The 23,204-nt window shown below is 35.6% G+C and overlaps 3 protein-coding genes and 1 long non-coding RNA gene across 6 annotated transcripts; 2 read left to right on the forward strand and 2 right to left on the reverse strand.

Moving 5' to 3' along the window:
* Window positions 1-3,327: 3,327 nt before the first annotated feature.
* On the forward strand, window positions 3,328-10,774 carry LOC114742328 (uncharacterized protein C57A7.06-like). 3 transcript variants are annotated; one of them, XM_028930603.1, is made up of 11 exons: window positions 3,328-3,836; window positions 5,106-5,265; window positions 5,586-6,049; window positions 6,207-6,428; window positions 6,587-6,919; window positions 7,905-8,258; window positions 8,358-8,438; window positions 8,524-8,601; window positions 8,681-9,064; window positions 9,890-10,021; window positions 10,259-10,774. In XM_028930603.1, exons 1-11 carry the CDS (start codon window positions 3,459-3,461, stop codon window positions 10,412-10,414), a joined length of 2,742 nt encoding a protein of 913 aa, XP_028786436.1. In that variant the 5' UTR covers window positions 3,328-3,458; the 3' UTR covers window positions 10,415-10,774. The 3 variants fall into 3 exon arrangements, 2 of the variants coding, with proteins under 2 accessions (XP_028786436.1, XP_028786437.1); XM_028930604.1 differs by lacking the exon at window positions 3,328-3,836 and adding an exon at window positions 4,862-5,031; XR_003739854.1 differs by lacking the exon at window positions 10,259-10,774 and having other exon boundaries at window positions 8,718-9,064; window positions 9,890-10,017.
* On the reverse strand, window positions 10,404-11,509 carry LOC114742329 (uncharacterized). The gene is made up of 2 exons (XR_003739856.1): window positions 11,368-11,509; window positions 10,404-10,822 (listed from the first exon to the last, which is right to left on the reverse strand). It is a non-coding gene; the product is annotated as an uncharacterized LOC114742329 (long non-coding RNA).
* Window positions 11,510-12,226: 717 nt separating this feature from the next.
* LOC114742338 (gamma-tubulin complex component 4 homolog) lies at window positions 12,227-19,294 on the forward strand. The gene is made up of 16 exons (XM_028930613.1): window positions 12,227-12,407; window positions 12,566-12,857; window positions 12,940-13,076; window positions 13,387-13,485; window positions 13,752-13,872; window positions 14,047-14,313; window positions 14,449-14,529; window positions 14,625-14,708; window positions 15,049-15,135; window positions 15,217-15,272; window positions 15,366-15,563; window positions 15,993-16,218; window positions 16,865-16,953; window positions 17,558-17,711; window positions 18,431-18,553; window positions 18,653-19,294. The coding sequence occupies exons 1-16, from the start codon at window positions 12,259-12,261 to the stop codon at window positions 18,719-18,721; spliced, it is 2,232 nt and encodes a 743-aa protein (XP_028786446.1). The 5' UTR covers window positions 12,227-12,258; the 3' UTR covers window positions 18,722-19,294.
* A 451-nt stretch (window positions 19,295-19,745) lies between these two features.
* LOC114742330 (uncharacterized) lies at window positions 19,746-22,659 on the reverse strand. Its single transcript, XM_028930605.1, has 7 exons — window positions 22,108-22,659; window positions 21,692-21,843; window positions 21,496-21,575; window positions 20,814-20,938; window positions 20,525-20,653; window positions 20,215-20,385; window positions 19,746-20,029 (listed from the first exon to the last, which is right to left on the reverse strand). The coding sequence occupies exons 1-7, from the start codon at window positions 22,171-22,173 to the stop codon at window positions 19,958-19,960; spliced, it is 795 nt and encodes a 264-aa protein (XP_028786438.1). The 5' UTR covers window positions 22,174-22,659; the 3' UTR covers window positions 19,746-19,957.
* Between the last annotated feature and the right edge of the window lie 545 nt (window positions 22,660-23,204).

The raw sequence follows: 23,204 nt of genomic DNA on the forward strand, positions 1-23,204 counted from the left end.
GTGCAGATCTCTTGGCTCTTCAATGCCAACGATTCCTTTGCACGTGCTCCCCTTCTCCAACACGGGCTTCTCACCCGTGTTCTCCCTTGAGCTCCCTGCGTGGTCTGGTTCCGTTTGAGGTAGGGCCCTTTTCTTTCGACGTTATCTTGTTGTTCGGATGCCGTTTGTTCATCAAGAAAATGAGGGAAGCGAAAACGCAGTTGCTTTTCATGCTGAGATATACAAATTACTCAGCATCTGCAGTTTCTAAATTCAACTCATTTAAGTTCGTTCATATGTCTTGCTGAAGGGAAGGGACGATGAAGCTGAACGCCAGCCAAAAGGACACTGTTTCTTTGTTCCTGCAATCACGCGACAGATGGAGGGGAGAATGCTGAAAGAGATAATGGAGAGAGTGAACAAACGGAAAAATTAGGGTATTATTTGCTTTGCTGTTTTTAAAAATGAAAAGCAAAAAACTTGTGTTAAAACGTGTTTTTTATAATTTAATCTGAAAAAAAAAAGCTAAAATTTGTTTTAAACAAATCATGTGCTTGATATTTTATTACTTTCTCTAATCAAATTAGAGAACTATCAATGATAATCATGCCAATAAAGCAAACTAGTGTTTCACCTCCTTCATCATTTTAGATGTATTTTTGAAAATAATGATTAAAACATTTTTTTACTTTGGAAATTATTCTACAAAATTATTTTGAGAACACAAAATAATAGTGAAATCAAATAAGTTTTTCACTTCTTTCAAATGGGTTGCACCACGTCGTGATACTGCTACTTAAATATTCAGCGCACGTTTGAGATAGCATTAAAAAATTTCATGAGTTAAGATTACAAGATTTGCTCAATGGAAAAAATGATGTTTGATTGTTGTATGACTTTTGAGATAATTGATTTTTTTTTTTATATCAAAAACTACAACCTTTTTTTTTGTTATGTAGTTTTTAGCTCTTTGGCTTTTCTTTTAGATTTCAACCTTTTGAAACTAAGCTCTTAACATATCATTTAAATAATTACATGTCAAATTGACTGTTTAAATAAAAATTTATTCAAATATTAATCGTATTACGTTAATTAAATTTTATCCTAATTTTAATAAATGCATATTTGGAGTTTGTTTGCATCAATGGGGAGTCAGAAATAAAGTTTGGATGGAATAATTTCATAAATATGATTCTAGGTGAGATTGATGTCGTTGTAATATAATTTATTTCGATTTTTTTAATCAAAATTGATTTTAAAGAAATAGATCTATTTAAATATTTTTAATCACACACATTTTTAAGTAATTAATGATTACAAAACACATCACCTTTATATCACAGTATTTCACAACTAGTTGAAGTGCATATCACATATAATTTATTATATTCAATGAATAGAAAGTATAAGTTGGCAAAAAAGGTGTAAACATCAAAAAATCAAAAGTAGGAAGAATTAAATATTGAAAATATTAAAGGGAAAATCCTAAAAAAGTGATAGCTGAATTTCAAAATTCCAAATCAGTATTCGTCACTACATTCATAAAGAAAATGACTACATTCAAAGAGTAAATGACAACTCATTTTTGTAGTAATTCCTGATGTGGCATTTTAAAATTCAGTAGTCACTTTTTTTAGATTTTCCCAATATTAAACACGATTTTACAATATCTCCTTTTTCCTGAATTATAATCAATATTATCATATGCATTATAGTTATAATATTATATTTTATATAAATTGTAACCGTTTAAAGAAATTTCACCTTAAAAATACTTATAGTATTACTCTTCTGGTCCTTAATATAAAACCCATTTAAGTAATCTGATTAGATTAAGAAAGTTAGGTAGGTTAGTTAATTATAAGAAAAGTGACATTTTTTCTAAAACACCATAATCATCTTTCTTAATACCCAATTTCCCTCTTCTACTTGATTATGGTTGAGGGAGTATCCATAGGAGTAATTTAGAGAAAATTGATAAATATGAGAAATGAGTCTTATATTTAGGACCAAAACCAACTCAAGAATTGAGTCATATATTAAGAACCGGAGGAGTATAATATTATCATATATTACCTCCGATCCTTGATATAAGAGCTAATTGACCAATTTGAGTATATTAAAAAAATTAGTTAAATTAGTTACTTGTAATATATGGGTATTATCTTTTCTACAATATTTTTACTAATCAAGTGCCATTTGATGAAATATTTAATATGTGCAATTACTGCTAGTACTATATTAAAAAAAAGATAAATATAAAAGACAAAGTGGATTGAGATTTTATATTTAGGATCAAATTAAAAATTAAACAAACTCATATATTAAGGACAGGAGATAGTAGTAGTACAATCAAGAATGTGCTTATGATTATATTATTACATCATAAGGAATAAGGAATACAATCATAATTAGGACATTTCTTATGTCAAGTTCTTTATATTTATTATATTAAGTTTTCCAATTACAACGTAATCATATATTCTATTTTTAAAATATCAGCATTTAATATCCTTTAATTATAGGCCTAGATAAAAAATAAAACAAATGGTCACATGTGATTAAAAAACTGGCATGATAAATATGAGATTTGTGTTATAATTCGTACATATGTACGTATAAGTTATAATATAACAATACCATAATTAAATCCTTATTGAATGTTCAATTGGTTATTCAAAGCAAATCGTAAGTATATGTATCATTTTATTGGAGATAATCATATTTGAGGTCAAATCGAGCATTAAATACGAGTATATTTCTTAATAAAGATTCGAACTTTAATTCATCACATTGTAAGAAATGAGTCAATTTCGTTAGTCTTAACCCTCGTTGGTGATAATTATTTGTTTTACTTATCAATCACTCGTTCTTTATGTGTGCGTACATATGCTAAAATTTGGACGAGTTAGACTCCGGAGGTTCACCAATATCAAAGTGCTTACAGATCGTTCATTAAGAAGATTCTCATATTAATAGCGGAATTCAAACTCATGATTTTATATATTACTAGCTAATTCTTTACTAACTAGACAAACTTGTATTGGTACCACTCATTCTATGTTATTTTCTATTCTTTACCAGTGAAAATGAGATCTTGTGAGAAGAAAAGGAGAAAGGGGAATTCGAGAGGATTTGTTCTCTAATAACAGAAGCTGCTGAAAGAAGGTGATTTAACACCTTATTAATAATAAATTACGATTTTAACTGAATAATTGGTAATTGATTTTAAGGCGTGTTTGGATGACATCAACCAATCAGAATTGATGATCATTTACCAACTTCCCAAACAGCCAAAAACATTCTTCGCTCGAAAAAAGGTTACTAAACTGGGGGGACGGCTCCGAAGCCCTAACCGCCGTTTTGCATACCGGCCAATGCTCAAACAGAACTCGACACGGCCTTAAGACGTCTTCCAATCTCAATACTGGTCGTGAGCGCCTCTGGGAAAACTCTGTCTCGCGCGGCGCGGCAACCATATGGCTGACACGAAGAGAAAACGCAGGGACGATGGCAACAGGGGAAGAGAGAAGTCGAAGAAGAACAGTAATAAGCAGAAGTCTTCCAATTCCAGAGCTCAATCGAAGAACGGGGGCCGACGGAGGAAGAGCGGCCCCCGCTTACCCTCATCATTGCAAAAAGAGATTGAACGCTTAAACCCAACTGCCGCCCTGAATAGCGATGAAGATATTGCCTCTGATCATTACATTGAAGGCGGAGAAATTTACGGCAAAGATGTTTACGAGTTGGATGAAGAACGAGCCGAAGAGGAGTCTCAGAAAAACAAGCGCTATGACCAGGTTGGGGTGTATAAGTTCGAGTATGAGCTGCCGGATGATCTGTCTGAGGACTTCAAGGTTTGGAACTGGAACTCCCCACCCCCCCGGGGGTTTATTTGCTCACCCTTTTGTTTGTCTGTCGTGCGCGTGTGAGAGAGATAGGGAATTCCTTGGAGGATTCAGGCACCGAGATTCAAAAGTTTGTTCCATTTGATGGAAGGGTTAGGATTGTGATTGAACTGCCTCTGTTCTGAATTGAGTGCTTTTGTCATGGAGCTTAATAACTTGTAAATCGAGTGAATCATTATAAAGATAAGCAGATTCACGCTGAACTGTAATAACATAGAAAGTTTGCTCCATTACCAGCGTTTGATTGGGAAAAATGATGTGCGAGTAGTATGCAGGTGGGGGTGGAGGGTTGATTATGGGACCAAAACCACCTATCGAATGTTCAAAAGCTAACGGGGCTAATGATTTAGGGTGTTGTGGGTTCTCTTGAATTTTTTTTTTAATATAAAATTATTTTTAATTTTTAAAATTCTCTGCTTGCCAGGTATTTGAAAGGGAAACATTTCGGAAATTTCCTTCTTCAAACTCACTTCATCAATTTATTGATATTTTTCATTCACTAACAAACTTTTTATCGCTAACTTCCTTTGTTTCCCTCACCACATTCCATGCTACGCCACCTGACTTTTTTCGCGACTCCTAGTTAAGCCCTTAGTTTTACATGTCATTACTGATCTGGTTCTTAGAAAAGAAGGTTCATCCTCGGTTTGACATTTTGTTGCTCGAGTTGCTTTAGGAATTTTCTTTTGAATTTAATTCGACCTCTCAGCTCTGAAATGAATATTACCTGTCACACACACATGTGCGCATTTGTCTTAATTTGCCGCCTGAGCTTGAATTCTACTCCTCTTCCATATTCTATTAATGCCTTGTTTCATAACTCTATTTTCAGCCGAGTCCCCTTGTTATTTCCACCAGAAATGGATGAAAATCAATGGGTCCTGTTAATTTTGATGTGAAATAGTTGTATAATGTCAGAATATTTTTTTTATGCTCAGGAGAAATAGTCTGTGGGGACACCAAACGATAAGGTACTATGGTACTAGGGGAATAGTGACACTAATGAAACCATGGCATTGGAAATTGACATCTGAGTCTTATGCTACTCAGGACATTGCATTGCAAGTAAACAATTTATGTCCTTTAGCTAGATGCTTTCTAAGTGTCTAACTTGGTTTGCATTTCTTCGTTTCTTTGTTGATTGGTAAGTTTTTAATGAAGCGTAGTCATCATAGATTTATCATTCATCGCCGTTGATCTTTTTCTTTCTTTATCTAGGATGAGGATCTGGAATCTGATGATGAGAATTTGGATGATGGTGACAACTGGGGAACCAAGGATGCAAAGGCCATGAGTGATAATTCTGAAGAAGAAGATGATGGAAGGCATACGAGAATGTTGCAAGGAATTACTGGGATGCCAAGTGAGGCTTTTGAAGGTGCGATAGTTGGTTTTAACTTTTCTGTTATGCAAGAAAAAATGGTAATGGAAATAATTATTGGGGATACAAATGATAGAAGTTTGTTGATCATGTGTTATAGAAGAATTGTAGAAGCTGTTTATGTGTATCTTAAAATTTCTGAACACATTTCTGACTATTGTGTTTATGAATTATTTTATTTTTAAGCTCTTTTTGAATTAGAGGCATATACATATAACATAACAATTACTTTGATTTGTAGAGCTATGCTTTGATGTTTCTAGATTCTGTCTTTCTTTTCGAACTCATATGCACTTGCAAATTTAACAACAATGCAGAAAGGAGGAAGAAGAGAAAGGATGATGTCATACCAGAGTTATATAATCCTAGTCATGATATTATTGATGGTGATGGACTCATCGGCAGTGACCTTCTGGATCCTCTTCTTGGGAAATCTGGTTATAGCAAACTTAGAAAGAGTATGCAACAAGCGGGGAAGAATGCTAGAACCATTCATGCTCCACTTCCAAAGGCAGATCAAGCAAAGGTTGAGAGAAAGGTAGCATATGAACTGTCGAAGAAAGACATTACAAAGTGGGAGCCCATTATCAAGAGAAACCGGGAGGCACCTACTATTTTATTTGATGAAAACATAGATTTGGGGTTTTCAACTGTAGGAGCAATAGCTTCTGAATTTGAGCCCAGGACTGAGTTTGAGAGGAAAATAGCTGCACTAGTTGGTGATGATGAGCTTATGGAAGCTCATAAAAAGGATGGTTCAAGGCTTCTTGAATTAAACGAGGTATGGATATCGTACACCGTAGATGATTGAGTATGTTATGATTAGCTGATCATTGAATATGTATTTGGTTAAATGACCTATAATTTTGTGAATCAAGATATTAGGTCACGGGAACATTCTAATTGCATTATGCATCTTGTGATACCTGACCTGGCAGATCTCTGTGGAAGACGAAAAGGAGCGGCGAAATCGGATTGCTAAAATGCGTAGCCTTCTATTTCGTCATGAAATGAAAGCAAAGCATATAAAAAAGATCAAGTCTAAAACATACCATCGTTTGCTGAAGAAAGATAGAATTAAGGCAATATCTGCTCAGATAGAAGTGGACCCTGAAGCTGCTAAAGAATTTGCTGTGAAACAGGAGCGTCTGAGAGCAGAGGTATTCCATTGCTTCCTAAAATTAAAAATCCTAACATCTTTGGTGGATAAAGAATAAAGGATCTTTGCTTACCTGCTGTCATCTCCCTACACATGTATATTTATAATGAAATTAAGAAAAAGTATCTGATATACTTATCACTTTCCATCCTGTTTCAGGAACGCATGACTCTGAAACATAAAAACCAAAACCAGTGGGCTAAGCGTATTCTAGCACGTGGTTTAAATAACCAAGATGATGGAACTCGTGCTGCCGTTGCTGAACAACTCCGAAGGCATGCTGAATTGACTAGAAAAATGAACTCTATGAAGGATAGCAGCAGCAGCAGTGATGATACTAGTGATGATGATGATGCAGATGAGAACTTAGCTGTCTCTGATAGGGACAGGGCCTCCAAGCTGTTGGAGAAAGCAAAAGATAAAACAATGAAAGTACTAGAAGAAGAAGAAGATGAAGTTCCTGATTCAGGATTGCCTTCACTACCTTTTATGGTAATTGTAGTGATTTACTTCTAATTTTTCTGAAAGGCTTGCTTATTGCCCTCTTTTTGTGTTAAGAATAATCACCAACTATCCCTCTCTTTTTTGGATTTTTCTCATTAATTTCCTTCTATAATTTTTAGGATCTTGCACTGAATTAATTTGGTTAGTATTTAGAAGTTTAGGATATTTAAGGTTAATAATATGAGGGTAATCTATATTTAGGATCATGTTTGTAATTAATATGTTATCTCTTTTGACTCTAAATATAAGATTTGGTTAACTAATTCGCAGATATTAATAAAATTAGTAAAGTTGGTTATTTGCCATTATTATCTAAAAATGCATCAGTTTTCCTAAAATACTCCTATTATAATGAGGTTATTAAATATGGGAAACAAAGAGAGTAAGAAAAACTGAAGCTAATAAGGGTAATGTGAGGGGGAAAAAATATTAAATGAAGGAAATAAAGAAGATTGAGATCCTATATTTAGAACAAAAACAAATCCCTCAACTAGATCTTATGTTTATGACTGGAGGGATTATTATATGTAATAGAAGTAAAAAGAAATTATAGGGCGCCATATCAATGCATATGTTTATAGGGTGTGTTGTGAAGTGCTGTACAATGTGTGTCATGTAAAACTAAAGGAAGTGTGAGGGTGAGTGATGTGAGAATTAAGAGAAGAAAAGCCAAAATAGTGTAGCGTAATTTGTAATTTGAGTGAATAGTAAAGATATTTTCATTGAGCTCTTTGTAGCTTCCCACAAGTTCTCCTCTCACAATTTTAATGTAATCATTTTGTAGCTAAGGCTATGGGAAAAATTCTCTGCATATATTCACTTTTAGATTGTTTCTTCACTTGAAGGAGCATATGTTTCAGGCTTCTAATTTGTCTTGTTATATTCTTTGGTGTTAAATCTAGAGTTGACAGTGTTTTATTCAGTAAATTCTTATTGCATATTTTTGGTCTCCCCATGGTTTGTTCTGATGTAGAGGCGTGCGTTGGCAAAAAGAAGAGAGGCAGCTGCTGAAGGAGCCAAACTTGCTCTTCAAGAATATGATAATTCTTTGAAGAATTTGGAGAATCCTAGTCACTCAGAAGATATGAAAATTGCTTCTGTCAGTGGTAGAAGGGTTTTTGGCACAGCTAAATCCCAGACTCCTGCTGCAAATGATAAGATCAAATCTGATAACTTTTATGGTAGCAGTGATAGTGAAGATGGGTTAGAGGCCAGAGAAAACGGTGATATGGTGAATGACAGAAGTAATAATTTGCAAAATGTTGTAATGAGTGATCCTGTCTTAATTCAGGAAGACACTGATACTCATGAGGATTCTGTCTTTAAGGTGATGGAAATTCCTGTTTCTTCTGACTTCTTAGGTGTAGGTTTGTGCTTGATAGATATAAAATAATTAAGAATCTAACATGTTATCAATTTTTTACAGAACTTCAATGAGATTATTAAAGATCCTGGGCATAAAACCACCTATGAAGTTGCCATATTTGCATCAGATACGTGGAAAAAGGTTTCATGCGCATAGCATTATTTTTCCCTCTCATGTTTCTTTTCCATATAAAAGGTGTTGAGCCTAATGTGCTTGGAATGAGCAGGCTAAAAATAAAAGTGACAAAGACGCTGACAACAAGAAATCTCTGACACTTACAGGGCCTGTTAGGCAAGAATTAAAAGTATGTACTCTTTCCATTTGTTAAAACCAACTGATGTATTGTTGGTTCAGTGCCTTATTTTGTTTTATAAATGGCTTAGGATGCTGAAAAAGAATCTGAAGAGGTTAGTGATACAGATAGTGAAGGACATATGGTGGATGGAATTTTGTCTTCTGGATCGAAACTTCAATATAAACTTCCGTCTCAAGAGGAGCTCATTCGGCAAGCTTTTGCGTGTGATGATGTGGAGGATGATTTTGAGAAGGACAAACAAGATATTCTCAATGAAGAGAATCCTGAGCCAGAAAAGCCTCTACTTGTCCCTGGCTGGGGCCAATGGACAGATATACAGCAAAAGAAAGGTTTGCCACCTTGGATGCTGAAAGAGCATGATATTGCCAAGGAAAAACGGGAAGAAGCTCTGAAGAAGAGAAAAGATGCTCATTTAAAACACGTGATTATCTCTGAGAAAGTTGATAAAAAGGTTAGTAGACTTAATTAGAAGCTTCTAGGAGCCTTTATTTGTGTCCAGATGATTTTATTCAGTTTGATCGTTTGCATATCTTCAATGGCTTTCTCCAATTAGTTTGAGGAGTTATCTTTGATGGGCCTATTGTCACATAGTGGTGTTCGCTCAAGGCAGTTGGCGTGGTACCAAAGATATAGAACACACACATGCATCTAGAGGGGGCATATGTAGCGAGAGCATTTTTTCGCCAAGTGAGAGAGGAATAATGTCTGACCATTGGATTTTGAATGAGTGTTTGGAATCAAGGGAAAATTAAGAATCTAATGGCTACTTTAAAAGCTCAAAAGATTTTATGTTTTGATCATTGATGCGAGATTTCGTGGTTGGATTCTGTTTCCTTCTCTTTTACCACATAGCCGGAAATTGAATCTTTTTACTGTTTTATAGTCGCATGTGGGGAGTATGACGCAAATGAGAATATGTATAGGATCTAGCCCTTTTTACACGCATTCCCCTTTTTTTTTTTGCGTATTCTTGATTGCATTATATGCAGTTAATTTGTGATTTCAGAGGATTTTAATTTGTAAGGCCACGATGTTTGAGTTCTGTGCACGGCACATTTCATTTTGGTAGAAGAACGGAAAATAGAACAAAAAATGTTTTTGTAGACAAACAATGACACTTGTGTTTCTATGTATTGAAAATGGAATCTGTGTTCCTCAACGGAACCAAACAGGTCTGTGGGGTCTGATTAGTGTACTTGTTATTATGTTCAGCTTTTGAGCTTAATCCTTTTCATATAACTTAAGGAAGTTAATAACTTTGTTTTTGATATGTCAGGCTGAGAAGCTTCATACAAAAGCATTACCTTACCCTTTTACGTCCCAAGAGGTATTTGATCAGAGTCTGCGCATGCCCATTGGACCTGAATTCAATCCAGCAACTGCAGCAGGGGCTCTAAACCGGCCTGAAGTAAGTACTTCAGGATATTTCCTTAGCATGCTGGCTATCCTTGAACCTACCTTGCACGATAGGATTCAATTTTTGTGATTACAAAATCTAGCGGGGAACATTCTGATGTGGCTTTGCTTTCTTGTTTTGGATGGATAGCAAAAATGCGCTTTACACGTAACTAGATTGTCTTCAAATGGCTTTCTCAGTTCTCACTATGAAACTAGCATAACTTATTCTTCTACTGGTTTTGTGCAGGTGGTAAAGAGGCCTGGCGTTATTATAAAGCCAATAGAGTTTGAGGACCCGCTTGAAAAAACGGGGCGGGGTGTGGAGAAGCCTAAGTTGAAAAATAAAGGCAGTGGTGGCAAAACCATGAAAAAGACAAAGACTAACCGTCGGGTCAAGGTGTAATTTGAGAGTTTTATTATTGCAGTTCTTGAAACATTCCCAGTTTTCAATGTTTGGGAAAGAAGTTGAGGTCATGTGGCGTAAAGAGAAGGCCAGATAGCTAGCATTGGCAAGAAGCACGGGCGTTATTCATTCGCGAAGCTTGGTGCACAAAGGAAAATGATAAGAAAATAAGATTGAGAGAACAAGCGCTCCTTGTATTGTTCAGTTTTAAATTTTCAACCAACTGATTTGTTTTTACAGTGTTTTTCTTGGTACTCGAGAATTTGAGATGTCTTTTATCCTCGAGGCAGCGTTAAGAATCTCTTCCTCGTGTGCGAAAATTTTTAGTTATGTAATTCTGTAGTAATTTTTCCTCCTTCATTGAAACGCTGATCTTTTTCATTTGTTTTTGCGTTTTCTTATTTACCCCTAAGGGTGTGTTTGGATGAAACCAAACTGTGGTTTAGAAAAGTGATTCTGGAGAATAGATTTTGGGAAGAATAGATTCTGGAAAGAATAGATTTTATGAAAAAGTGATTTTGAGAAGTGAGAGTGTTTGGATAGTTGTTATCAGAAACACTTTTTATATATACAAATTAATAAAAAAAAGATATAAGTTAATATGATAATTACAAAAAAAATAGATTTTATGATATATTTTTTTGAAGGAATAAAATTATTAATAATATATTTTTTATTAACATAATTAATAATACATAAGATAATATAATTAATAAATAATTAATATGTATATATATTTATAAAATATAAGATTAAATATGTTTATAAAAAATATGTTTATAAAAAAAAAAACAAGATACATATCCTATAGACTTTCACATTCTCTTTTTTTTTTTTCAAAAATAAAATTTTTTTACTTTTTCCAAAACCATAGTTTTGGTTTTTGGGTAGTTTATTCTCCAAACCATGGTTTAAGTCCCCAAACCATGGTTTGGAGTGTCACCCAAACACACCCTAAATTTTGGCAATAAGGGAAGCTGTCAGATTCTAATTTGGGGGACTTGAATCCTAATGTTCAGTCCCTGAATTTACTAAATTTCAGCAAACATGAGCCACTGATAGAAGGGGTTGACATGATTGACGGGGTGCTTTGGATTTTCAACGACCTAGGCACAATTTAGACAATAATTACAATTTTCTCAATAGTCCATAGAGCCTCTATGCTATTGCATTTCTTTCTTTATATTTATTTTAATTTAGCCAATATTTCTTATAGGCGATTGTATTGTTGGAGATTTTATTTGAAAAATTCCCAGTTTTCTCCCAAACAATTTTTTGCAGCACGCTGGGGTATTGGGTTATTTGATGGGTTATTACTTCTTTAATGAATCACTTAAGTAATAAAGTTTGCGATTAAAATTGCTACTGGAAAAAAATAAAAATCCATATTTAGTTGTTTATTAAAAGCTTTATTCATTATTTATTCATATAAATAAATAAACCAGCTGATCTACCGCGGCAATTGTTGGTAAAATAAAACCAAGTGTACCAGATTATAATTATTTTTTGAGTTAATATAATATTTAGTTCCTTAAATTTGTTCTCATTTTAGTTTTAGATTTTTAAATTTCAAACTATAGGTTTTGATTCTTTCAAAGGGAATATGGTCCAGGTATTTATTGAATCTGTTTTAAATTAAAAAAAACTTGAAAAAAAAATCTTATAGTTTAAAACTTGAGAGATCAAAACTAAAGCGAGAATAAATTTGAGAGACATTATATTATTAGCCCTTGTTTTTTTTCTCTCTCTCTAAAAAGATACAAATTTTTTTCTTTTTTTCAATACTCGGCAAGTTCAGTTCCCCACATTTGCATCTCTAGCGCGCGCATGGTCTGAGAGGAAGAATGTTTCACGAGCTGCTTCTTTCACTGTTAGGCTACACTGGCGACTTGATTATCGATCAGAGAGAGCAACTCTCCTCTAACAGTTCAATTTCCGATGAATGCACTTTCAAGCTCGCTCCCGATATTTCTTTTATCGAACCCAGTAATAGGTTCGCACCATCTTTTCAATTTCCCTCCTTTTCCAAATTTTTAAACTCTAGAATGTCTGCATTATAGGGTTTTTGATGAATTTCTTTCCTGAACAATTGTGAGAGTGCAACATTTATATCTTCGCCTTTTACCATTCGAATTAATGTTTTGGTTGCAGAGAACTCATTGAGAAGATCATCACTTTGGGATTTTATTACAGAGAGCTGGATCGTTTTGCTACCAAGTCTAGGAATTTATGTTGGATAAGGTCTGCGAATGCTTATTCTTTGGGTGTCATCCCTGAGGCGTCGGAGGGGGAAGCCGAAAAGCCGAGTGTTTATCGTAGGGCCTTAGCTAATGGCATTCTTGAGGTACTGTCAATTTATAGGTCTGCTGTTCTGCATCTTGAGCAGAAGCTGTTGTCTGAAACCATGCCTATTTTGGCAACCGTTACTCAAGGCCTTAATAAGGTAATTTTGAATTTCTTTTGCACAACAATTTCCTATAGTTTCGACATGATCTTTTGTTAATTGGTTTTGATATGATTTCCAGTTTTTTGTTCTGTTGCCACCTTTATACGAGCTCATTCTAGAAATTGAGCGTGATAATATCCGCGGCGGTCAGCTTCTTAATCTTTTACACAAGAGATGTCATTGTGGAGTGCCTGAATTACAGGCTTGCATTAAAAGGTATACAATTATTCTTCAGTGTCACAAGTATTTGTGCCTTTTCCAGCTATCTGATCTCTATGGGTTCAGAGATTTAATTAGTGAAGAAAAATTACACTTTTAGCTGCTGAATCCTTGCTCCTCCTAGAAAAATTATAGGAGTGAAGGACAACTACTAAAGAATGCCACGTTGGGTTGCACGTTGTTAGATGATATCTTCTTGGGATGAATATGTTTATTGGAGTTTTCAACTTTGAACTGATCACGCTTCAAACCATTACTCACTTTTTTTTTGCTTTTTTGTTTTTAATTCCCTCTCCCCAAAGCTTAGGCTTCTTTGGCAGGGGCATCAGGTTATGTACAAGCAGCTAGCATCATGGATGGTTTATGGGATCCTTCAAGATCAGCATGGAGAGTTTTTCATTAGGAGGTAATTCATTATCACTCTTTGTGTGTAAACTGTTACTATGTGTGGTTCAATACTTTTATGTACACATATCTTGTATCTCAGGGGAATCGTGTTAAGAGTATATGAAAACCAGTTAAAGTTGAATATGTTGTTTTGCTTTATTATTTTTTTCCCCACAGTTTTTATGATTTGTGTGTCCCTATATAAAATTTGTGATATATCAAGTTCTGCTGTCCATTTTTTAATTCCTTTGAGTTATCTGTTGAACTGAATCAATTATTTTTCAGGCAAGAAGATAGAGATAGAGAACAAGGCTCATATCATCCTGACATTGCCGGAAAGTTGGCCCACTTGTCAACCGATGATGCAACTTTAACAGATTGGCACTTGGGGTTTCATATTTCCTTGGTACTGACTCATTATTTGTTGATAACTCTTGACAAGTGAAGTTCATTTCGTTTGCCAATTTCCTTTTTTTTTTTTTTTTTTAATCCTTTGCAAAGGATATGACCAGCGTTAATTTTCTGGCAAATGGGAAATGCAGCTGTCCTTTTGACTGGACTTTTTTTTTCTTCCTTGCAGGATATGCTTCCAGAATATATACCAATGCGTGTGGCTGAATCAATTCTTTTTGCTGGTAAAGCTGTTAGGGTTCTACGGAACCCAACTCCTGCCTTTCAGTCTGGTACTGCTGTATATCACCAACTTCCTAAGAGCTTTCAGAAAATACAAGGATTAGCAGAGCGCTTTCCATTCCTAAAGGAGGCTGTAAATAGTCAAGGACTGGGAGAAGATTTGCTTCCACAGTCTGAGGCAGATAAGATTGAAGCCATGCTTCTAGACCTAAAGGTTTTTTCATGCTACTGTGCTGTGTCTTCTATTTCACCTGTTAATGATCAATGTGCTGTCTCGTTAAGATTTTCTTACCCCACTGACTATAACAATTAGCCGCCTAAAGGAAAACTAATGGTTAACTTTTTATAGGAATCGTCTGAGTTTCACAAAAGATCATTCGAATGTGCTGTTGACTCTATTCATACTATAGCCGCAAGTCATCTTTGGCAGGTGCATAACATAAAGATTTTAAGTTTCATATGGTCATTAATTGGTGCAATTATGTTTGGAGCCACCATTAATATCTATTTTCTTCACCTTTGCAGCTTGTTGTGGTACGAGCTGACTTGAATGGCCACCTGAAGGCCCTTAAAGACTATTTTCTTTTGGCAAAAGGAGATTTCTTTCAGGTAAACTATGAACTGTTGCATATCTAGTGTCTTGGCATGCACTCATTTATAATTCAATCTGCACTTTTTTCTTTTCCGGTGAAAGTCAATCCGCACTTCATTTTGAGAAATATGATATTTATTTTCAATTTTGTTTGTCTGGAGAGAGAAAAAGGAGTCTACAAATTTTCATTAGTCACCACGTAAGAAAGTAGAGGGGAAAAGGATGTGTTTTGAAATTTCAATTTCAACTATTTATCCATGAGAAAATGGTTTTGATAACGTACTTCCTCTGGCTTTTCCCCCATATGAGCTTGTTCGTTGACATCTTTTCATGACTCATGATAATTTTTCCCTGTAGTGTTTCCTTGAGGAAAGTCGCCAATTAATGCGATTGCCACCACGCCAATCAACTGCTGAAGCAGATCTTATGGTCCCTTTTCAGTTGGTTTGTCTAACTAATGACTTATGGCTCAGTGTTCTCATGATCATATGTAAGCAGGGTAATTGAAATTTCTTGACTTTGTAGGCTGCAATAAAAACTATTGGCGAAGAAGACAAATACTTCCCTAAAGTATCCTTGCGGTTGGAATTCAAACTCATTTGTTTTTCATTCATGTGATTTTGTTTTGAGGAATTATTAATTATGTACGCTGAATTGTCTTTCTTCTCTTCTAGGATGCCTTCTTTTGGAATTTCAGTCAAATCTTCCCAATCAGATTTGCCAAAGGCAACAGCTTATGCAGATGTTAGTTCTGGTTCTTCACTTTCAAATGCTTCTTCAGAATTGTCACTTGATGGATGGGATGGCATTGCTCTTGAGTACTCTGTTGATTGGCCTTTGCATTTGTTTTTCACTCAAGAAGTCCTCTCTATGTAAGATTCTAAATCTCTTATCCTGCCGCTTGAAGTGGATTATTTTCTTTTCTAAGTTGTTTCATTGTATATAGCATCAATCTTTGTTAACCCCATTGCAAAGAGTGAGATGAAAATTACACTGTTAAACATCTTGGGAGGGTTTAATTTATTGTTTTCAACTTGATATACTGAGTTTGAGACAACTGAGCTTTAGAAGAAGGTAAACTATCCATCAAATTTTTTTAAAATAAGCATTTCAACAAATTCCACTTTTGGATCTTAATTTCACATCATGTAGGTCATGTTCATAAATTTTAATATTAATAAGAAATTAGTTCATGTTTTTAGACTTTGAACTTACTCATAATCAATTTATTTGAAATTTGGAATGCTTAATCAAAGATAATATCTCATCATTCATGTCATCTGTAAATGATATTTTGACAGGTACCGTAGAGTTTTCCAATACTTATTGCGGCTCAAACGGACACAAATGGAATTGGAGAAATTGTGGGCATCTGTAATGCACCTTGGTCACAGTGATTTTGCCAAACACCGTAAGGGGCGAGATAAGGGCTCAATAACACAGCAGACGCGTCAGCGGCTTCAACCAATGTGGCATGTTAGAGAGCATATGGCATTCTTGGTCAGAAATCTCCAGTTTTATATCCAGGTTGTCATTTATGTCTTTTTTTATTTCTGTGAAATTTATGAAATTATTGCTATCAATATTATGCAATAAGCTAGTTTGGTCTTTTCATTTACTAATAAAGCATTTGAAAAGTTGAATGCATACACTAAGTTTATGACGCGGACATTGTCAAGCAGGGTATGAAATGCTTTTGATGAATTATGTAGTACCTTATCTCATTGAAAGGGCACTGTAATATTGGTTTCTAATAAAATATCATTTTCTGTAATTTGCTTTGCCAATCTAGTGAACTTACCAAGAAAGAAAATGAATTTATGAGAGTTGATGAGAAAATTGAGGGACTACTGATGATGTCTAGCTCTTGATTTTTCATAAATCCCTTTGTGGTAAGTCCAGAGGTAGAGCTTCCAACTAAATGGAGCCTGAAAAATGTATAGGTGATACCTTATACATTTCCTTAGTTGGAATCTGATGTAAGTTTCTGAATGCTTTTCATTCTTAGTTGATACTATAAATTATAATCTTCTTTATTACCAATCCTATTTTCTTCTTGCCGAGTATTCCTCTGCCTGTTGATAATATGTCATCCTTGGATATCTATATTTTTTTCTTCTCAATTACCAAAATAGAATTTTTCAAATTCAAAATTTTGTTCTTTTCTTTGCAGGTGGATGTGATAGAGTCTCAGTGGAATATATTACAGACGCATATTCAAGAATCTCACGACTTTACAGAACTTGTGGGCTTCCATCAAGAGTATTACACTTTAACATCCTCCTTCTAAGTTGTTTCATTTTATAGTTACATAAAATAGTTTTTTTTGGTGTTTGATAAACTCTTTCACATGTATAAAATCTTGATTTACGTGATTATATTTGTTAGAATTGGATACTAGTTGCTAACCACCAAATCAGTAGAAATCAGTAGAACAAATATCCCATTGCTTGCGGACCTTGTCATGTTAGGGCCTGGATGTCCACGTTTAGAATTTGTGTCTGTCCGTATATTATGGCAACAAAGATGTCAAATTTTAACTACAAAAAAAAAAAAAAACTGTCAAATGGTTTCTGTGCATCAGAAAAAGTATTCGCATTTGGATAATGATTTCTGTTTAGTGATGAGAGTAAGAAAATAGGTAACACATAATTCATTTTCTCTAGAACTGGTTCCCAGCTTCCTGGGTGGCCTCCTGATTATGCTGATGCTGTTACAACCTCCCCCCCCCCCCCCCCCCAAAAAAAAAAGAAAAGCCAAAACCAAAAAAGAAAAACAGAAAAAACCACGCACACAAAAAGAAGCGATTCTGGCTCTCATTACTTGTTTCAACAACATCACCTTATATATTTAATGTGTTCTCCAGGTATCTGGCAGCCTTAATTTCACAGTCTTTCTTAGACATTGGTTCTGTGTCAAGGATACTGGATAGCATCATGAAGCTTTGCCTGCAATTCTGCTGGAAAATTGAAAACCTAGATAGCTATTCAAATACATCTGAACTGGAACATATAGCGGAGGTAATTATAGAAACTCTATGTAATTTTCCTTTGAACTTACTACATGAAAAATGCATTGACGATGAAAAGGACAAAAAAAAAAAAAAATAGTAGCCAATAATGGAGGCATGCTGATGCATTGAGAAGTGAGAACTCTAGATGTGCTTCGTTCAAATTGACCATAATACAGATATAAAATTTCTACAAGGAACTGGTTGTTGACTACTGAACAATATTGATCAATAACTCTTGGATTCTTAGAGAAATAGTTGGGAAATAATGATATATAGTGACATATGATGCATTTGTTTGTGGGCATTAAATGAATGAGATCTTCCCTCCCTACTAATGATTGAAATTCTCTTTCAATATTTAAAACAATGAATGACCATTTTGTCTTTATATTCCTAAATGCATATTTTCAGAACTAGAACTTTCTATATCATCAGATGCGTTCCCCAGTGACACTAGTTTTGGTCGCCTAAGTTGTTTTCATTAAGTGACAAATTTGGGCTGATTTTCATGAGCAGGTCTATTGCCTGGAAGTTACCCCTCATTTGCTGTGTCATTTTTCCCCATTTGCTTTATTTCCCCCCATTTTATTGTACTTCCCCAGGTCGTTAGTTGCGCATCCTATCTCCAGAACCAGAATCAGTCATCCTCCTGTGATTACCTTGAGCCATGATTTTCGTGCTACATGGTGTCATCTTTTCATTACTGTTCTCTCAAACTTGTATCAGGAATTCAACAAGAAATCAAATTCGTTATACACAATACTGCGCAGCAGCAGGCTAGCTGGGAGTCAGCGGGCTCCATTTCTAAGACGTTTTCTCTTGCGGTTAAATCTGAATTCATTTTTTGAGGTACATGAGATCAGCGGACCTCAGTTTATAAGTAGTTTATCTGTCTTGCTTATCTCATCCCTTACCATGGCTGTTCTTTTTTTTTTTTTCACTTCATAGGCAACTGCAAGAGGCGTGCTAAATGTTGTAAGACCACGCCCCGCACTCCCTGTTCTAAATCAGGAATAGGTCATTCTGCCAAGGTCAAAGCGGCTCAAATTTCTGCTGATACTCTTGACCCTGGAGGGCAAGTTTCTTGGCCTTCACTATAAACAGTTTGTTATCTATATGGCATGCACGTGTCATCATCGGCGGATCCTCTATGCTGCCATCGTCCTTTGCAAGTCGGCTGCACATGTTGCTTGTAATTCCGACAAAGGGTTCTCAGTCGAATACTTAACTAATGTATTTTAATGGCAAAGGCTGGTCGGATTGCAGGTACTTTGGCTGGTGGCCGGGGCACATAATATTACTCCGTGTGTGTGTGTGTGTGTTTTTTTTTTTTTTTTAAATTGTTCGTAGTGTGGATGGCACGTTGGCACGGGCTCTCCTATTCGCTGTTTGGTAGATGTGAGCAGTGATCGCTTTGTACGTAATTATTCTGTAATCTGTAGTATGACGAACTGGCGCCATGCAATTCACATATGCCTTCGATGAGTTGACAAAAGCCCTCTTTAAGTGCACGTAGTTACTGGCATCTTTTCCTTGTTACAGTATTGATGGGTGGGTTCATTGTGAATTTTCACTTCCACGTTTGATTTATGGCTTCTCTTTTGGATAAGTTAAGTTCAGATGAATTTTGAGTTTCATCAAGGTTATGACCGGCTTCAGAGTTTTAAAAAATTTATTTATAAAATATCCACCTATAAGGCTTTCAGCTCCGGAAATGAAATCTGACCTTGCATCTGTACTGTATGGATTAATTTTTTTTGCCAATTTAACCAGTTTTGGTTGACTTCTACATCCTCATTTCGTTTGAAAAATATGGGCTCAGAGCGAATGCTAGCGTTTTATGAGAGAAGAAATCGAGGGATGGGCTTCTGCAATTCAACTCTAGAACCTGGAAGTTGTGCCCAATTTCCGCGCAACGAAAAGTTAAACTATTTATAAGCACTATTAATAATAATTACCTGCGCAATTTTATTTTTTCCTTTCAACATATTTCCATATATCTTAAAATAGAAAAACATTTATGTCGCAAAAACAAGTATGATAATAAAACAAACTTCTAAGCTATTATCATCCAACGAAAAGATATATTTGGTTTCATTTTATCATAAAAGTGCACAAATCCGTAACATTAAGGGAATAAATCTAGAAGGCCAAAAAAAAGGAAGAACTCAGGGTTTTCATAAACGGAGGCAGGGATATGTTTTTTTTTTTTTTGGACCTTGGACTTGTCTGCCTGGGTTGAAAATACAAGTGCTACAGCTCTTCAAAACCTTCTTCATCCCCTTCATCTTCCACCCTTTGAAATTCTCTTCTCCATGTTTCCATCTGCCGGCAAGTCAGCGACTCGAATTATTCGATGAGAGAGAGTAAGTATAGAAAAAGAGGAAGTGCACATGTCTGCACCAAGAATATGCTTCAAAGGCAATAATCTTGAGGTCAATTAACTATCTCAGTCCCTCAGTAAGGTGTAAACGGACCCCTATGACTAAATAATATATTCGATGCTTCACCTGATCATCAGAAAACCGTAGCTGTTCTGCCACAAACAGCATATTAGTGGAGCGTCTTGGAGCAAATTCCTTGCCTGCATTTTCTGCAATTTCTTCGTCACTAATCAATTCCACCCGAAAGCCATTGCTCATGAACAGTCTATCCATCCATTGCCAAGTGCTGAACTCTGCCTGGAGTCAGAAAAGATTTTTATTTTCTGTTTTCGAAGAAAATCATTTAGAATTAAACTTGATGACACTTGACAACTGATTGCGGATTTTGACAAAAAAAAATCCAAAAAAAGAAAAAGATAACTGATTGCACATTGACCTTGGTTCCTGTTCCTGTCTCAGCTAACCAGCCAGGCAACTCTCCTACAAATAAGCATCCCTTCATGGCCAAACTGCTTACCATTGACAAAACGTCTTCAAAATTTGCCAATGTCATTATAGGAAACCCCTGCAAGAAGAAAACTACATAACTTTCCCGACTATCTCAAGTAACAGGGCCTTCTTCCCTTCGTACTTCCATTTTTTTTCCGATGGAAATCATATTCAAATACTAGTCTCTGGAAAATGATTCTGATTTTGGTGTTTCAAATATTGATAGATTTAGACACCTGCATGATCCACACGCTTGGCCTGCTGCCATTAAAGCCCTTGGAATGCAAACTTTGCTTTAAATCTGATGATTCCATTGGTACATGCAAGTATAAGCAACTTCTAGGAATCTTAGCCCCAACACCTGAAAGCTTTAAAGGGAAAAAAAAATGCAATTAGATGATCCCATGTGCCTCCCTACCCATCCACTAGGGTCCCCCCAAAACACACCCATAAGAAGAAGAAGAAGAAGAAGAAGAAGAAGAAAAAAAAAAAAGCAGTCTTGTAAAATCAGAATGAAAACGCGTTGCATGCGTTAATAATTAAAAACAAGCAAGCACACCTTCTCGATTACAAGAGTATTATGTTAGGTCTATGTGCATTACCAGAGAAAAAACGACTGCTTGCAAAATAAAACAGGTTGCTAAGAAGCCTCAAAACAATATATACAACATTATAGGATCCTGAACTTTCTAAGACAAGCAACTATAGGTAACTTTCCTAACCTAGAAGCAAACCTTGGTTTTATGGACTTAGCAGTCATAACGCTCAAAAGTAAATAATTGGCACGTCTAGAGTGCATTCGGGTAAACAGCGCATTCCAATTCTCACCATTGTCCTCAAGATCAATATTAGACAGTGTTAGCATAAATATTTTACTTCACAGACCAAAAATCATTTGATTTGGCCAGCTTATGTCACCTTCAAGCTTCTCAGCTGCTGTTTGGAATACTCTTTCTGGCGATATGTCGAATAGCCTGGTTGAAGGAGGCCAACTAAGTCTGTACGGCCGTGTATCCATACCATCAGTCAACAAAACTGCCTGCAATTAGAGCAAGAACCCCGTCAAAAACTTGAAACGAAGGTTACATAGGGGGGGACAAAGCTTTATAATTACCTGTTTAAGTCCATCAATATGGCTAACAGTCCAAAGTAGCTTATCATCAATGAATTTAGTTGCAAGACAATAAGGGTGAGAGTCTTGGTCTGCATCCTTCGAAGTATTTGGAGGCACAAGACAATCGGCATACGGGTCCACAAACAGAGGGTCTGCACTTGCGTGGAAGTGACACTATAAGTGTTCTCTTATTGTAGATGATATCGTTAGTTTATATACAAGTAGTCGGAGTCCTAAGCTAGTTACAACTGACCATAAATTAGCTAACTGAATAACTACTGTGCATGTGACTATACACGTGATAAAATATCATTTATGCTCTGGTTGCTGTCTTCAAGATGCTTGATGAAATGTCTGAGATAGCCAGATAAAAGTTAGCCGAAATAAATCAGAAAGGCAGAGAGAGATTGATTTACGTGGTCGATGCGATTCCTGGTAACGAAGAGAAGCAGAATTGCTGGCAGCGAGGAATAATGGGTCATTGTCCTCGTTGAGTTTCATTGCAGAAACGCAGACTTTTCTGGTAAAGGAGTAGCTCAGTCGGGGTCGCATATAATCAATAGCAGGTGGTTTTGCGAAATACATAAAGCATTCCGAATGAGTGAGTTTCATCTTTCACCAATGACGCCTTCGAATTGAAGCTTTATCTGATGTCGTCTTCTTGATTTCTTCTACATGGAGAAACCGTTGCCGTGCTTGTGCCGATCCAACAGGAGGCTCACCTTTCTTCGGTTATATGTGGTTTTGGCTTATAGCATCCATTATCCAGGAGAGTCAAACAATGTTATCCCTCTCCCCTGCTTGAGCTGCAGTTTCTCCTCATCAGAATCATCATAATCATATGTCTAAAATATAATAAAATAATTTCTACTGATTTCTTTCTCTCTTTTTCTTTTTCTTTCCTTTTTTTATCCCTCGGAGAGGGAAAACACTCGAGTCAAATCACCTAACGCATTTGCTATTCATTCTTAGTCGTAAGGAATATATTCTGAAACTTATTTTTTTTATTTTTTTTATAATATTATACTGAAAATAACCTTCGAAAGGAGGGCAACCTTAGCGCAGTAGTTGTGCTTGTATATTTAAGAAGTCAAAATGGCTCCCTTACAATCGGCCAATGGATAGCCTTTAAAATTGTGAACCACAAAAATCAAAGCAATCTACTGCTGTCAAAAAGTTTTAACGTTTTTGAGATTTTGATTAAAATTAAAATTCTTGAGGGTGTTATGGCCGTCAAGTGCAAATGATTCCCGGAAACACACGAGAACAAAGCGTTAAAATAGAAAATTTGGAGAATAGAGTGCGTGAGTGTACCCATATGGCCATATATCAATTTCCGTTGGATTTTGTACGGACCGAAGGCTGTGAAAGTTGGAAGTCAGTACATGATAGATAATCAGAGGTTAGGTAAATGGACGTCATCCTCAATAGATACGCCCAGACCCTCTTTAAAACCCCAGAAATTGCATAGTTAACAAATAGAGGGAGTGCAAGAGAGACCGCTAAGCGAGGC

This window comes from Neltuma alba, unplaced genomic scaffold (genome assembly GCF_004799145.2).
Source record: "Neltuma alba isolate B1F8T4 unplaced genomic scaffold, ASM479914v2 tig00003710_pilon, whole genome shotgun sequence".
In the NCBI taxonomy this organism is placed as follows: Eukaryota; Viridiplantae; Streptophyta; class Magnoliopsida; order Fabales; family Fabaceae; genus Neltuma; species Neltuma alba.